Consider the following 18029-nt stretch of genomic DNA (forward strand, 5'->3'; position numbering starts at 1 on the left):
ATGGTAAATAAGGAAAAAATAGATTTGAATTAACTCGGCTCATCTCGGATACGGAATCTGAATCGTCCTTTATGCGAAAATTATCTCTTTCCATTGCGGTCGGTTATTGTGTAATTAATCTGACGGTGCATCGGAAATAAATATTCGCGTGTAATTGAAGCATCGAGTAGGTGTGCGCTTAGTCGGAACGTGATGCAATGTTAATGAACGGTGTATTATCCGGCAACTAGTATCATTGCAGACGATACCCGCTGCCGAGCCTGGTAATTGTGGCCAGCATTACTGATTAGACGTAATTACCATTTGGCCAAAGAAATGTCCCCCGTGTTAACGCGGCTGTCTCCACTTCTTCGATGCTACCCCACTCTCGATTCTCATCTTTCTTCTGTCGCGCCTAATTCTTCAATCATCTCGCCTTGGAGAACGATCATATGTGTGCTTAAGTTTGTGCGTAATTAAAATTATTCGCCGATTACGCGGTTGGGTAAATTTACCTCAATAATCCATTCTTAGTTAAATCTGTGACGAACAATGGATCCGTTGGTAACTATGGAGAATGGATGGAAAAAATTGCCGTCGGGGGAAGGAAGAGAGAGAGAGAGAGGGAGAGAGGGAGGAGAGAGGGAGAGAGAGAGAAAGAGAAAAAATAGCGTCAATTCTGGGAAGACGATTAGGAACGATCAGATAAGGGGCGGTGGGCTGCGAGGAACGTGTCGTTTCCCACCCGCTCCAAGACTTTCGACTTAATTAGACGTTTGCTGTCGTCCTGATTTTGTCAGCTTTAATCTTGCCCCGTAACCGGAGCCAATGACGCGCATCCCATTCGCAATCAGGCAACATTACGGACGACTAAATATTTGACGATGTTGTACGATGTTGACTCGTCGTTCGATAAAACGTGTTGCGACATTTGTGCGATAATATGAAATACGAGTTGATGATTTATCGTGGTAATAAATATAGCACAAATGGGAGAAAAAAATATCGAGAATATTTCCTTTTGAATTTTATTTTGGAAAAATTTACCTCACCGATGATGAGTATTAATTATATATTTTGATGAGGAAAAGGGACAAAGATTGCTCGTGGGCGAACATCCAACCACGAGCTTTGAATTATTATCCAGGATTTTATCCTTTTCAGCGCCTTCACCTGTCTACCGTGTTGCATTCGCACTGATACGATCGGCGAAAAAAGGCCAGTCGCGTTACGAAATTTGCTCGCTGGTTGAAATTTTTTTTTCTTCCATCGTGCTATCGGCCTCTGCATAACCGGCGCGAAATTGTTCCGATAAAAAATTCTATTACCTATAATGCGACTGCCAGCCAGATTAGCATCTTTCGAAGAAAATTTAGGTCACACGGATCGACGCGTTGTTCCTTTTCGCGATGCGCAATTTTCTACGATCATTTTAGCCATCTTGTAGAATCGTTAAAAATATTGACGAATGAGAAAAATAAAATAAAAAAAAAAAAAAAAAATGGATATCGAGAAAAGAAAAAATTTACGAGAAATGATTTTACATCTTCGATGAATAATTAATTCGTGAAGATATTGCGTGTACGACCTTAATGAAGAATTACTGTACCGACTACGTTCGATAGAAGATTCCCCTCGAAAAATGGATCCAAGTAATTAGCAAACGAGTTGCGTGTACGTGAGAACAGAAAAACGTGTCGTTCGAGCTGCTCCACCTCCAATACCGGTCCACTCCTTTCGCGGTGGGTTAATGGGCGGAGCCAAGGACGTCTGTTGCCAAACTGTCACGTTGACGTTCGATTGTCCTTTATTTCATTGCATCTTCTTAAATTCTTCGTTTTTAATGCAAAAGCCAAATTCAGAAGAACATGATTTACCAATTGGAAGAAAAAAAAAAAAAAAAAAAAATTCGAATTCGATATTTGTTTTTTTCGTTCCGATTAATTTAAAAAAATCAAACCGTAATATTTACCATAAAATAAAAATAAGCGTCACAAAAAAGATTAGACAAGAACCGCGAAAATGAAAGAACATTCCAATTTCGAGGAACGTAACAAAAACTAAAACCACCGGATCTTTGGAGAAAGGAAATTCACTCGCGTCCCAGATGTCAGCGTCACCCTCAACCCTCGATTCCCATCGAATTCGCGGTCGATAGGGGAACCGGGGGAGTCTCTTTGGCGGTCGAAAGTCCGCGTTCCATGCATACAAGCGTAGCTGGTCGAAGCGTGGTCTCCGGCTTTCTTTGCCAAGCTATACCCCCGACGGAGTCTGTCGGGAGTAGTGGCAGCGTAGTACGCGCACGACGAACGAAAAGGGTCCCCGGGCAGGTAGAGAAAACACCTCGACGAGCGAAGGGGCCCCGAGGGTGTCGGGAATCGGTGGGCGTGGCCGAATTACGGCACCGCCCACACGGACACCATAATGGCCTCCGCGCGGCCAATCGGGCGGCTAGACGTCACAGCCGCGGAGTGGGGGAATGGTGGAACGGCCAATCGGTGGGCGCGCTAACGGCCGGTGTGGGCGTGGCCTTGAGTGGCGCCACCGCGGCGACTTTCGGAAACCGTGCACCGGGCTCCGGGGAGAGGCTCGGGCTTCATTATGTATCATTATACCGGTCCGCGCCGCGCGGTGTGCACTGCAGTTACTGGGCCAGGCGCGCGTGTGTGCTTTTCTCTCTTCTTCGTCGCCGTCGTCGCCTTCTTCTTCTTCTTCTTACTTCTGTACCCTGGCCGGCATATCGTCGTTACCGTTTTCGCACGTCGACAACCACGTCGGCCGAGCCACGATGCTCATCGGCGTCCAATAATCACAGCATACGCGCGTGTGGAAAAAGCACTTGCTGGCTGCCGCTGAACGAGAGCGAGCGTGCGCGCGCGCGCACGCCTCTGTGTCATCGGCGACGTACAATTAAATCACGCAGTTCGCGCGAGTGTACTGTCACGATAGGACCGCACGGTATTCGGATCAACGGATTGCCGGTCCCCCGTCGGACGAGTTGGACCGCAAGATCGCCGATCTTGGGATTTCCGATTTCGGCCAAAGTGTCCCCCCCCCTCCTCCCCAATTAAGCCGGGACCTCGACCCGGTGTGGTGCACGATCGAGGCGTGATTAACAGTGACCGGTAATTGGAATCGCGATCGGGAGGATAGAGAGCGCGATACCCGCGCTCCGTCGCGCAGTGAAAAGAATCGCACATCAATGGCCGGTTTACGCGGTCGTGGAGAACGTTACCGCGAATCGATGACGAGCTGACGCGTGACGGGCTCGCGCAGTGACGCACGAAACTTCCTGTGCATGACTTTGGTGTACATCCTTTGTCACCGTCACAAACAACAACAGTTGGATTCAGTTCCGTAAACTGCTACGCGGGTGAAGTGCTTTTTAGTGATTTAACTGTAATCGATCTAACTCAAACTCTACCAAAAAAAATTCTCAAATAAGTGTGTATATACCTGTGAACACGTGAGAGAAACAATATATATATTATATACATATATATATACATACATGTAATCAAACCCAGTGACAATTACAGTGACAGTTACAGCGACCGATCTGATCAGTTGTTCGAGTCGACGAAACAACCATCCGTCTCTCTTATCGCCACCGGTGGAATCAGCCAAACCGTCCACGTGAAAAAGGAAGAGATAAATCACGCGAAAAAGATCGGAGATGTCGCCTCTTCTCCTCCTCACCTACGATCCAACAACGTATCCGTGATCCGGGCAACAATAGTGAGGAGTCGCGAATCGTGAAACAGAGGCCCCCAAGATTCGGGCCCCGTACGGTGTTCGCGCGACGGCGGCGGCGACGACGTCGTCGGCGAGTTTGTCCGCGAGAACCGTAGGCTGTGGCGGCGGCATCGACGTCGCGACTAAGGTGGAGCGTCCGGGCAGCACGACGACGCTCAACTTCACGGACCTGGGGAGCCCATTCGGGGCGGGCGACCCCTGTCCGTCTAGTACCCCGACCCCGAACAGCATGTCGGGTGGCGGTGGACCGTCAGGCGGAGGCGGTGGCGGCGGTGGCGGTGGTGCGGGTGCAGGAGGCGGTGGTTCCGACATGGAACAGCATCTTCATCACACGGGGCTGGGTTCGGTGACACCTGGACCGCCTGGGAACGGCGGCGACAGCACCACCTCGAGCACGCCCGTCTCGCAGAGCGGAAAATCGGCGTTCATCGAGCTTCAACACAATAATCTGTACAACCCTGCCAGCCTGCGTGGCGGTTACCCAGGTGGGCACAACGTGCCCGGCGCCCATCAGTTCTCCCATCAAGTCGGGGCGCTAAGTCACCAAACGTCGGGACCAGGCAGCGGGAACCAGCAACACGCGGATGCAGGATTTCCCAGTCCTAGGTCGTTGGCCGGATATCCGTTCGCGCCCATGCACCAGCACAACGCCTACGGATATCACCTGGGATCGTACGCGCCCCAGTGCCCCTCGCCGCCCAAGGACGGTGAGTACCCTAACTGTATGTATTCGCAGCCATTTTTATATTTCTATTATTAGAATAGTTAACCTAGTTGTTGGCCTCCTCCGTCCCTGGAAATCGGTGATCGATCGTGATCGGTGGTCGCGAGGATGTTGAATTTTGACGTCTTGCTTGTCTTGAGCGTGATATTTCGGTGATTTCTTGGGACGAGGGGATGTTGAAAGGTTCACGGTGATGATTGCTGCGTCGATTTGTAATTAATCAATCGTGATGGATAAGGTTCGAATTCACCGTGAACATTTCACAAAGTTTTCGATCGAACGATTTGAAATCAATTTTGAATTGCGATAAATATTCGTGGACTTGGACTGTCGAAAAGATTATAAAGTAAGCGTCGTGCCAGCCTCGTGGTTATGCGATTATAATGTTTCCTAATTCCTCGAATAACGTCGGTTGTACGATCCCGCCGGTAGATTTCTACTTTAGAAAGATGCATTTAATCTTGCGTGTTTTCTTAAGTGAAAATTCATATTCGCCATTCCATGACTCCAGTCATAACTCATCGATAATTACATAGAGACGATACTCCTTTGCTTCTAACATCACTTAGCGGTTTCATTATCTAATCTTCTCCGTACGATAGATCGGATCAATGGAAATGCGTCACGTGCGTCGATCCGTGGACGCAAACTGGGAATCGTGAAATTTCTTGCCTCGAACGTTGATTTCTCGCGTGGAAGGACGATTCAAAAAAAGGAACGAAAACGGAAGAGAGAATCTAGAGTGGCAGGTAGTGGTCGGTCGACGGCCTGGACGGGCACAATAACGTTCGAGAAGCGGAATAAGATATACGACTAGGAAAGAGAATCCTCTTGGGACCCGAAAAAGTCCCGCAAAGCGGCTAACGAACGAAACAAAAAGCCCCCCTCGGCAGAATGAGAATAGTCGCGGCCTCCCAGTGTCCTCGAAAAACGCTGTTAGATATTCAAACAGCCAAATACGCAACTGTTCCACTATTTTTTTTCACATCTTCCTCACTTTCTTCTTCTTTTTTTCTTCTTTTTTTTCTACTTTGTCAATTTTTTTTCAACTTCAAGTATGTATAGTTGAAGTATACTTATACTAATTTATCGAATTGGAATACTAGGATATTTGTTCTCAATTCGATTTTCATAAATCGATTATGAATGTTTATGGAAAATTTAATTATTTTGTTTTTAAAGAAAATTTCTATTGGATATTTCGAAGATGTTAAAATAGATGAAATTGATATGAAGATACTAATTGATAAATAGAATATTAGAGGTGAAAGAGCGCGCGATAAGGAAAAATTTAAAGAAAATTGTTTTCTATAAACGGTGTAGCAAATATTTATTACGTTTCTAAATATATTAATTCGCGTAAACATCGACAATCTATTATTAAAGCAATTTTAATATTCATTTCTATTTTCTTCTTCGTTAAATATACGCGCGATAATAAATAGCCAATTAAATTTCACCAATGTCATGAATATAATTATTCGTTCACACATTCTTATCTCTGAATTTCCCGGTTTGTTCATCGTGAAAGAAAAGTCGGTATCGATCCTTCGCTAACTAACCTTGTCGCCACGACGAATGGAAAAAGAAGAAAACGACCAGTCGTCGTTAGTATTATCCGTTCGAATACATTCCGCCATCGGTGTAGTATCGTCTCTTCAATGAAGCTGTCATCCACGAATCGACGGCCACGAACAACAATACCCCCCCGGTGTCGATGTAAACGTGCAATATTCAGACGTTCTTTAGACGCGACGGTATTCGCGACACGGAAGAACACAAATCCTAAATTAATTGAAGAGGAATTTACACGAGTTTCACTTCTTCTTCCTTTTTCTTTTTTCCTTTTTTTTTTCTTTTTTTCTCATTCCATGGAAACTCTCGCTATAGATGCACGCTTCCACCCGTCCCTACGAGGGGAGACAATCGACAACCCTCTGAGAACCCTTTCCACCCCCGTAAATTAATAATGACCGATGTTCTTCTTCCACCTGTCTTTTACCCCCGTGAACGCGCACGTTCCAACGTTTCTGCATTATGGAAACCACGGGAGGCTTTCACCCATCGGTACCACCCCTTCGGATAGTTCGTAAGCACAGGCGTATCGGTTATAGATAATCTTAAATCGGTGAGTTTATCGAAATTGCTATGAGAATAAAAAAAAAAAAAAAAAAAAAAAAAGAGGAAAAGAACCGATGAATCTCCGATGAGGAAGCGCATCGAAAGGGGTTCGCCCCTTCGAGATACAGTGGCGAATTATTACGCGATATCGTTCGCTTCTTCTCTAATGGAAGAATCCTGTAAACGATCGCGAGGGTTGAATTCTCGGCAATTTTTCTGATCCTGATATTTTTACATCGATCGCGATTAAATTGGAAATGCTTGACCATCGAATGGGCCGAAAGAAAGAGACGCGTGTCATTTTCCAAGGGTTATGGGATCGTAATGGGCTACCGTTCTACCATGTGGGTTCTTCAGTACTGGCCACTACCGTTCCGTGGAATCGTTCAGATTATAGGTCATTTTCTCTCATTAGGATGACAATTTTTTCGCCCATGGTTTTCATAAACCATTAGAACGAGCTCCGATGGGATAGAATTATGACGAGTACGTAAAAAAACCGGATCGGCCGGCTAGAAAATTTCGCTCGAGGGAGTTGGATCTCCGATGCCGACGAATTGCAACGACCGCTTCGTGTCGTAATGTATCGTCGATTTTCATTAAAGTGTTGTGACAGTGTTCCACGATAACACTGGAAATTGATTTATCGAACGATCTCGCCACGTGTCGCCTCCGTTCATTTATCGATCGTTCCCCGATCCTCGTAGATCATTCAATCGCAATTACTTTTTCCATTTTTTTTTCTCCTTGTTCTTCTTTTTTTTTTTTCCTCGTTCCACTTCTTCGCAACACGCGTCTTCCGCGTTGTAACGCGAGATTCGTCGTAATTGTACCGCGATAATTGGTTAATTCGAACGTATCGTGTACCGATCGTTAGGGATTAATCGTTTACGAGGAGGCTCGTTTACGCGTGTGACAAATTGCGACGAAAGAATTTACTCGTCGTTCCTCCCGTAATCTTCGTTTGTCCCGCTGATGAAGGCGATTGAATTAATTAAATAATAAATATCGTTTTAGAATCGCGATCGAGTTAATTACCAAGGTGCACGCCATTGTTTGCACATCCTTCTCGAGCTTCTCTAACCACCTGTGCTTCTGTGCCTCTACTTTCAGCTAGCTTTTTTGTCAAAATACACGACACGTTTTACTATTCCACGATAATAATATTTCAGAAAAGAAAAAGAATTCGTTTAGCCGAGAATTTTCTTTTTTTACTTGAAAATAATTACTTTAAAATTCCCACAATTCTTTATCTCCTCCGAATATATTTTCATATTCCTATCCAAGTCTCCTATCCATCTTCAATAATTTCGATAAATTGGTATTTTTATATATGTACAAAATACAATCATACCTTGTTGATAACGAGATTAATTATGAAGCAAGATCTAATGAAAGAAAAAAAAAATACAGTTTAATTAACACATTTCGAAATTATCGCGCGTGAAAAATTTCTTCCATCGATTTTTTTCAATACCTCTAAATGAAGTCATCGGGGACTTGACCGACGACGACACACGTCAGTGCCGAGAGAATACGAAAGGAGAGGCGAGAGATCGTGTACACAATTGTCCAAGATCCTCTGCACGATTTCACACTCGACGATGCGCAAACATTGCCTCCCTCGGATGGAATATATCGGCGAGCAATCTCATCGTCGCGACAAATGAACCAGCCATTAACATCGTTCCTCTTCGTGCTTGCCACTTCGGCCTCCCTTGTCATCGCCCCCTCCCCCTTCTCCTCCTCCCTCCACGTCCATCCAGTCCAAAGTTGCAACGAAGAAGCAACGAACGCGGCCGTGGAACCAGAATCCAATTAGCGTGGCTACCTTTACCGAACTCTACATTAGTCACTGGACCTGGCAGCGACCAACCACCAGGCCAAATTAATCCGGAACGGTTCAAAGACAATGCGCGCCCCTCGAACTCGCCCCCCTCCCCGAACCCAGGACCCAGGGTGATGGATTAGGTATTAAACGGTTGTTTTCACAAGGATTAGCGTTCCACCGACCTGTGGATAGACCCACAGACTCCTTGACCTGCACTCGAGCCAAAGGTGGATGACGGCGTCGAAGACGACGATGGGATCCTCGTCTCGATGCTCATCTCCAAATCCAAGGAGGATTTTGCGCGGAAGTCGTGTTTTCTCTGGCGTAGATACATCCGTAGATATCGTGCGGCTGCCACTCAACCGGATCTTCCTCCTCCCCCCTCCTCCAGCTGACAATGAGAAAAGTAGGGTTCGAATGGTCGTCACGCAAAGTGCACCGGTTGCGGCTAGCTGCAGCGCGATAAACTATTCGCCTAACTCTGGTGTTTAGTCCAACTCGAACAGCTTCCAAAAAGCGTTATTTTTTGATTCGAAACTTATTCGTTAACTTGTACTGGGAATTTTATACTGACGTCAGACATACTTATGCATATTTATTCATATACGTACGAATGAGAATGCTTTTGTTTTTTAAATGATTTTCAAACTGCTGTTCACACAGTTATTCGAGGATTGCTCGTTTCAGATGCAAACGAATTAACAATATATTGCAATAATCTTCTCTATTTTTATTTCCTTGCTTTTTATCGGTGTTAAATTTTCTAATTTTCTTCAACAAACAAAAGGAATAACGAAAAATAATGGAACTGACCAATAACTACAGAATTATCTAGAAGAAAACTAGTAGAAAACTTGATCCGCATTCTGGTATCTAAGGATAGAAATTTTAAATAATTCATCTGCTTTTCTTCTGGATGATACACGTTTGTGTTTTATGTTCCACGATTGAAAATATATATATATAGGTCGGCAAATTGCCTCTTCGAGGACGATTATTCCCGTTGAATAACCGGCGGATCGATCGATCGCGTACACGCGAAAATCGGGAAGGGAACGAGGTTGCGAAGGAAGTTGGGAACGCACGACCGTTCGCAAATGAGCGAATTATGGCAAAGTAGCAGTTTCACCGCGACGCGAGCGGTTTTCAGCGGCCGTTTTGCATACGGCCGAGCGTTAATGATCTCGCAACGCGGCCGCTCTACACCCGAGAAAAATGTGTCGTAAAACCGTAAACTCCTTTCGTCCACCGATTTTTCTTACTTGGCCGCACTTGCGTTGCATCAGAGGCTGTGATTAACAGGCGGTTGATCGGCTAATCAATGGCCAACGAGCGGCGATAAATTCGTTGTGTTCGTGATAAGAAATACGACTCGATACTGCGTGACGTTCTCGCACAACTCGATGCAACGTCGATCGTGTTCCATTTGTGGGAATTTATGGATTATGGATTCGTGTTTTCTATGAAATATCAACGTGGGCGAATATCTTTTAATCGAACAAATGATATTTTGAAAAAAAAACCTTCTTAACGATTCTTTACAACGAAATTAAATTTCGACGAAGAAGAAGAAGATTTTTCGCGAGTGATCGAATACGTGACAAATTCATGAAAACACGTAGATTATAATCAACATGTTAGTCACTTGGAGTGTTAAAAAGCATATATTTAATCTGAACACAAAAAAACAATTAGAATATGAATTTGGCTGACAGTGTATAAATTTTCAAACAGGAAATGTTATAATTACCGCATTATTCTTTTACTATTCTCAAAGCACAAGTATATAAATATTGCTTCTCCGTCCAATTAAACAAAGGTATAGTACTTTTCAATAATTCTCGCAAGTAAACATCAGTCATTACATGAAAATATATATATATATATATAGGCAAACAGATAACAAAGCAGCCATTATTCGTTTGAAAGTGATGCGATATATTCGGTGACATCATGACTCCCCTCATCCGCTAGCCATAAAAACCGATAAAAACACCGAATAAACATTATCGCCTGACTGGATATGGTGTAGGTTAATGTATTCGACGATATCGGTCACGACAGCGCAAAAACAGTGTTTCGCCGAACGAAGGACACCGCCTTTTCGAAGAATCTCTCGCCTATGGAAACCTCGTGTATATCAACGACCGATTGCTCATTCGTCCCAATGGCGACGAACAGTGTGGTGTACCCGCGAGGATAAGCAACCGTGCAAACGTGATCGCTCGTTAATAAAACGTATCTGCCATTTTGTGCGTAATCAGAATTACGAGCGTGTCGTTTCGCGATCGATCTTGTGTCTCGTTGATCCACGGTTTATCCCTTACACGCCCTCGCTTCCATTTCTGCGATAAATCACAAGAATTTTACGTCGTGTGTGCAAATGTGTGTGCGCGCGTGTGTATATGTGTTACGTGTAAAGTGTACGCGGCATCGTATATATGCAAAATTCTGTATCGCTAATTCCGAGTTGCTATTATAATTTCAGATTTCGTCGTTCTCTTCTCTTCCCTATCCCGTTCATTTCTACCTTTTCCGAAACGCAGAAGGCATGGGAAGTTAAATTAGAGGCCATGCCTTTGACACGCACTTGGCGAATTTTTATCACTGTTGACATATCCTTGAAATCGCCATCGGTGGAAAATGACAAGGCTCGGCTGTTTGGATTTCTAAATGACTGTGTTATGTTCAAGGATTCACACCGTGCGCCGTATTACGCTACATTGTAATTAGGGTATAAACATAATGGCGCGATCGTTCGTACGATAGCGTTGGCCGGGCTGGCACGATGCGTTTATTTAGTCGGTGCGTAATTATTCGATGATTAATTTATAACAATTTTTTTTTAATTAATTACACTATGGTTAGCACTCCGATATTGTTCGCCGCGATAACGATCACACGTGGCAAATTACACGAGATTAATCATGATTTATCGCGGCTACCTACGCCCGAACCTTTGTCGCGATCTTCGACAAGCCTCCTTCCTCTCCGTCCGGAGTCAACACCTCCATCTTTTATCTTCTTCCCTTTCGCCTTTCTTTCGCCCCCAAATCTTTTTTTCCAAACGTCTTCGAAACGTCGAATCGATCGTCCTCCAACTTTCTGTTCAATTTCTCTTTAGTTCGTACACAATCGGTGACGAGGATTCTGAAAGTTGATATTAGGGTGGTGCATGTTCGCAGACCTCTCGCCATTGGGTGACAAGGGTGGCAGCCTGGTCGACGAGCTTGGAGGTGGTGGCGGCGGTTCCTTGAGGAACGGTAAAGGGAAGAAGATGAGGAAACCACGGACGATTTACAGCAGCCTTCAGTTGCAACAGCTCAACAGGCGGTTCCAGAGAACGCAATACCTCGCGTTACCGGAAAGAGCGGAGCTTGCGGCGAGTCTTGGATTAACGCAAACGCAGGTCAGTCTCTTCTTCGAGTACACGTCCCTTCTCTTTCATTTTTTTTTTTCCCTCCTCTCCCCTCCCTTTTTTTCTCCCTCTCTCTCTCCACGATCAATCCTCTTTCCCTCTCACGGAAGTACCGATCTAACGTGTTCTCACGTGTGCACGATCGTCGACGAAGATGATGCACGCCCGCACTCGTCACGCGAAACAACACGCGGATATGTTGTTCCGTGACTCTTTACGCCTGGAATCCACTGTGTTTTCACGTTATCTCGGCAATTAAGTCCAGGTTTCCATGAAAATTTCATTCGGTTCAGCTCCGGGTACGCCGGGAAAATCCCTCTACGGAAACGAGTAATATCTTCCGATGTTACGTTCAGAAGAAGACATAATTGAGTTCGGGTGAGATATACGTACGACTATTTCAATGATGATGCTTAGGTTTAATTTAACCCATGTATTATTCCTACCTATATTATCACATAGTAGAGGAGGAACAATCGTCGTATTTTATTTTTACACCCCGATGCCGCATTTCGAATTGCCGCAATGAATTTTATTGCACCCGAGCAATGTACCGTTAGCGCAATGTAGTATTCATAAAACGCTTTAAACTTGAGGAATCACCTAAGAATAGCGAAAATCTTTCAGATTAGGAACTAAATCTTTTAATCTCCCAATCCTTCGATATTTCTTTCAAAATATTTTTTGAACAACGAAACAAACCGAACCCTTTTTTTATTTACTCAATCCGCGTAAGGGTTTCGCAGCGCAAAATTCCAATCTTTCAAAATTTCGTATCCAAAATCCAACGAAACGTTGATATTAGAAAAGTCGCATGTGCCGTTTTTCGTGGTAAATTTCTACGCGATATTCGCGAGAGATAGTCATGTTTCCACCCCTCGAAATGACGAGGAGATCCTGTTGCGCGCACAGTCCAGCGTAACAGGACCCAGGATGGACGGCATCTGTCAACATTATCGGCACAAATGACTTTACTAAATCACCGATCCGCCACGCCCTGGACATCGGGGATAGGGTTGCTGGAGTGGTGTCGAGAGGGGGAGAAACGGAGCGCCGCGAAACGCTAACGAGGCCATCGTAAATTATCATTGTGTCCGAACGATCGCGAAGTTTTTCCACCTTTCCACGGTGGACATCGCGGCAGGCTTTCCCCTAATTATCAGGCTCGGTTTCCAATTAACGATTTATTAAGGGAGGGAGCCGTGGTCAAAAGGATAATTGGAGCCGGTCTCCTCGAGGCCATGAATTTCTCGCGGATGAACTCCCACAGTTTCCAATTAACGATTTATTAGATCGCGCCTCCGAGCTAATTGTAACGAGGTTGTACTACCTCGCAAAATCTACCTCTTTTATATATATATATATAGCGTTCACTCGATTTACGATCTGCTCGTACGATCGAGCTTCGTGATTTTATGGGATTGCTCGAGTTTCTGTCAATTTTCAACCGAGTATTCGATCGATCGTTGTTCCAAATTAAATTTTAATCTCTCCTCCCAATTAAAGAGGAAAAATCCCGTATAATATTTTCATATTTATTTAGAGGCGATTGTGCAAAGATTTTTATATCTCGTAAATATTAAACGGGTGTAATCTTTTAACCGACAATGGAAATTGATCCTCAAATTGATTTACTTGTGCTCCGATCCCCCCTTCGCTCAATAGACGTCAAAAGGCCATAGGTTTTCACATAGGTAGACACGTTGTGATACGTAACTGCGTAATCACGGGATAACTGGCTGTCGTAGGTTGGTGATGTCGTCGCAGGGGGTCCCGGACCGGATAATTTCATTAGTCTGAGCTCCGCGGGAGTTGTTCCCCCTTCCCACTTGGGCGCAGAGAATCGAGCCCGACGCAGGCTGATGAGTAATCGCGGCACCGTGTCACGTTTGTTTGCAAAATAACACGGAAGAAGAACCGTTTCCACCGTTGATTTTCAATAGAGGTATCTCTGGAATTGGAATTTTTATTTCTAGATCCAATTTGTTACTTTCAACGGAGCTTGGTAGAAAGTTATCGCCGTGTATACGCTCGTTTATTCTGTTGCAAAATCTAAAAGGAAAAGAAAAAACGATATCGAGCTTCTCTCGTGAGAATTTTTCAAAGAAATTTTACGAAAAATATCCGATCGATGTAAGAGATTTTATCTCTTTAAAAAGATTCCCTCTTTCGAGATGGAATTATTAACTTTTTGTCTACGGAATTCAAATTTGTTTCTCGCACAAAACTTTTTCCAAAACTCTTGGCAATTCGAAAGGGGGAAAGAATTCACGAAAATTTCTCCATATTCGTGAAGCACGAGATAAATTCGCAATTTCTTTTCTCCCTTTCACTTTAAAACCACTTTCCCTCAGGCTTCGCTTTTCTCTCCCCATATAAGGGTAGTTTGCATCGCAGGCCATCCAAGCGTTGACGAATCAACATACGTTTACGCGTACGTGGAAGAGCGGTGTGCCGGTAGCCGATTCCCGGGAATCTCGTTGCCGGTGCATCTCTTCAGGGTGCACCGTGTATAATCTGTAATCGGCCAATCAAGGCGTTGGAGCAAGCGCCTCTGTCTGTACCGTTGGCCCTGCGCTACCGTCGCATCGGGTTTCTTGTCATCGCCAGGCGCAACATGGCGCCTACACAGCCTTCGGATACTCTTCCATCTTCCCTTCGTTCCTGGTCTCCTCCCCCTCGCTTCGAACCCGCTTCGTCTCTCCGTTCCTCTTTCCCGTTTCTGTCGCGTCCTTCTTATCCCTCTTTGCCTTTCCCTCCTCTCCCCTCCTTCCTTCCTTCCTTCCTTCCTTCCCTCGTTTCCCCTTCGCTTTGCTCGCGCCGTTCGACTTTGCCACGACGGAAAACGAAGAACACGAAAGAAGGATCGCGAGAAGAAGAGGAGGAAGAAGAAGAAGAAGAGGAGGAGAACGAAGGAAAGAAGCGAAGCGAGGCGAGGTTCGAAGAGAGAAGAAGGCCACGCATCTCTTTTTCTTCGGGGCTTCAATTTGAGGACGTGGTAGCGCGCGTTCGTGCCGCCGTGGGTACGAAGAGGGAGCGAGAGGGTAACAAGGACGGATAGTACTCGTACACGCCAAGTACATATCGCCACGAGGAGGAGCTTGTACGTGCAAAGGGGATAGACACGTAGACGCGGCTACATAGGTACCAACGCGGCCGTCTGCGTTCCTGCCACGTACCTTGGGCGTGGTGGTGTTGGTCTTTTTCTTCGTCTTGGACCGAGCAACGTGCTCGATCTCTCCTCATTGGCCCTGGGAATGCCAACGCGTCGAAACGAGATTCGAAAGTCGCGCAGGGGAAGAACGGGACGCGGAGTGAATTCGAAATCTCGATGTTCGATGGAACGAGAGAGTTCGTTCTATTCCCCCCCCTCCTGAAATCCGTCAAATAATTCTCGGCCAAACGTGCACGCACGATTCGTGCACACCTGCGCCCACAGATATTCGTAATGCTCCTCTATCGAGATATATTCTCGCCCCTGTCGATCATTCTTTACGCTTCCTGTTATTTATTATTGAAACGGACACACAGGGGGTGGGAGACACGTAGGCGGTATCGATGTCGCGACGGTGAACGATCGAATCGGACTACCAACCCTCCGCCATCGATCAGCCACGGAAATAAGATAATGCTGTCACTCAAACGCCGATATACGAAACCTTGGATCGATCGGTTAATGTAACGCTTTTCTGCCGTTGCGTTCTGCCCGCGTGCAGAACTTGGGGAATTCGAGCGAGATTCTTCCATTCCCTCGCAGCAACTTTCTAGAAACGCTATGCAATGTTGCTTTTTTTGTGCAACAATGTGAAAAGAAGAATGCGGCGAATGTACGAACGAATTGAACAATGCATCGTGCGATCAATGATTGTTGCGTTACCTGGATAACTTCCATATCTCCGCCGTGATCAATAAGTAGCGGCATCGCGTATCTTGAAGAACCACGCAACGTATTTCGCGGAAAATCCGAAATCGATGCTGTCGAAATCGATGCAGGCTAAGGCGTGAATAACTAATTGCACTTAGCGTTTGTGTTTCAGAAAATGGATCTCTCCTGGGAAGTGGGAGGGATGAAAAAACGAAGATCGATGAAACACGATCTTTTATCGGAATTTGATATAGGAAAGATGACTCGGGAACTTTTGATTTGATCGATCGAATGTTGTGTCTTGAAGAGTTTAGAAGTTCAGAGAGCGAGGGAAATCGATTATCTCTGAATTTTTATCAACGTGATAGTTATTATTATTTTTTTTTTTAGAGATATCGTAGAGGACCGACACTTGTCAATCAAGGAAAAGAGAAAAATTGGAACGCATTCTACGATCTTTTCCCTCATTTCATGCTACCGGAATACTACGTAACACCGGATCACTTGCGAAATATGCTCGTGGCAGACGTTGATCCGCGAATAACCACTCGCACGGTGTCTTTCCTCCCCGTATCTCCACCTTTCCCTCGTTTTCCGCTCGTTTATCTGAGTCCATTTATCTGCCTATCATTGACGTTGGCCAGCGCAGCCACATGCCTCCACACTTTGGCATGATCTTTCGCCGTATACAAAGATCGCCGTTACGGATAACGAACTCAATTTCTACGAAAATATATAAATGATAAGTAGGATTAATTAATAATCCCAAATTCGAACGTTACGAGAATTCGTGTAAGTCGATTGACGATCGGGGAGAGGGGAACTTTGTCCCTGAATTTTTCATCCTATTTAAACAAGTCGGCATATAATAAAATATTTATGCCTGTGTTTCTAATCTTTATTATCAGATTCAAAGGTGGAACCCAACTATGGCGGAGCGTGCCACGACCTAGCTGTACGAGTTTTGTAGGTTAGATGTATTAGATAATGGGGGGGCCCGGTCTCCAGTCGCGGAACAATGGCTCGAATATAATTGATGATTCTGGTGGACGGACTCGCGTATGAATCATTAGGTAGAACAAACCGCTTGTTCTACTCGGTGTTTGGCGACGGCCGGCGTGAAAGTGGTGCTCGCCAATGTTAGAACGCGAATGTCAGCCTCATTGTGTTCAAGCGGTATTAGGCGGTCCGTATGGTAATGGTAATTAATATTTGCACTCGTTTGAAAAAATTGCTGTACTTTTTTTAACAATTTTTCTCCCATCTCGAACCTCTAAATAATAATCTTTCATCCATTCAAAGATCAAGTTTTTCTTTTTTTCAAATTAGAGATTAATTTTCGAACGTCAATTTTCCTTAATGACGCTTAATTTAACGTTATCCCAAAGTACAGTAATTTTAAATTTCACAATTTTTCAATGTCCTTTTACAATTCTAACTCTAATTGAGATAAAAATACAGGAAAAAGTAACGTCCATCTACGAATATTTATCGACTCGAAGTCATCGTACTCGAAGAAACCATCTTCCAACATACCTAAAAACTTTACCTTAAGTGCACTCGATACAAAACAGCCTTTCTTCCAACTCGAAGGAGACCAATTAACCGGGCCAGTCGCTTTTCTCTTCTTCGATCTGTCCAGCTTTCCTCCACCCTTCTCCCGCGTCTTACTCCATTCTATTTTTCCATCCGAGTAACCATCCAGCATTGATGGACCTTATCGCGCTATTATCTCGTCAACGCGTTAGCCGGTTCGCGCGTGTCGTGGGATGAGAAATGTGTCCAGCGAATAAAACTCGTACGAACGAATCGAACTCCCCGCCTTCGTCTTCGTATTACGTTACCATCTTCATCTTTGTTCCGTCAGCTTCCGCGTTATCGACGTTCCCGCAATAAAACTAATAAAGGACCGATCGTGTGTCTCGCTATCGGCCCTGTATCTGTCGACCGCAAATGGGAAAGTTTCGCGGCGTGGCACGCGATCCGCGGCATGGCACGACTTATTATTCCACGGATCGTTCGTGCGCGCCACCCACGCGCCCACCCTTGTGTATTTTCGTACACCGAGCCGGGTGATCCACGTGAATCGTGCACGACATTGTTTAATTCAATTTTATTCCGATCTTGTTATCCGGCTACCTCGTTAACACGATGCGTGTTACTCGTTCCTCTCGGTTGTGCTGGGCTGTTTTTATTCACGATTTTATTTGCCAGGGATCGATGATTCGCGAATGAAAATTTGTAGCGTTTGAAATGTTTGAATCTTCTTTCTAATTATGGTTAGAAAAGGGAAAGGTTAGAGATTCGGGGAGAAAAAAAATGTGTTTTTTATAAT

General features: G+C 44.9%; 1 protein-coding gene across 6 annotated transcripts in view; it reads left to right on the forward strand.

Moving 5' to 3' along the window:
* Positions 1–1955: 1955 nt before the first annotated feature.
* Dll (distal-less) overlaps positions 1956–18029 on the forward strand; it is a 75944-nt gene continuing 59870 nt past the window's right edge. Inside the window, exons 1-3 of one of the 6 annotated variants that reach the window (NM_001131037.1) lie at positions 3977–4442; positions 9623–9630; positions 11620–11820. In NM_001131037.1, the coding sequence (NP_001124509.1) occupies positions 4046–4442; positions 9623–9630; positions 11620–11820 (606 nt within the window). In that variant the 5' untranslated portion in view covers positions 3977–4045. Of the gene's footprint in view, positions 4458–9622; positions 9631–11578; positions 11821–18029 lie in introns of all 6 variants that reach the window. The other 5 variants (XM_016915686.2, XM_016915684.2, XM_016915685.2 and 2 more) reach the window with 5 other exon arrangements.

Source organism: Apis mellifera, linkage group LG13, assembly GCF_003254395.2.
Source record: "Apis mellifera strain DH4 linkage group LG13, Amel_HAv3.1, whole genome shotgun sequence".
Lineage (NCBI taxonomy): Eukaryota > Metazoa > Arthropoda > Insecta > Hymenoptera > Apidae > Apis > Apis mellifera.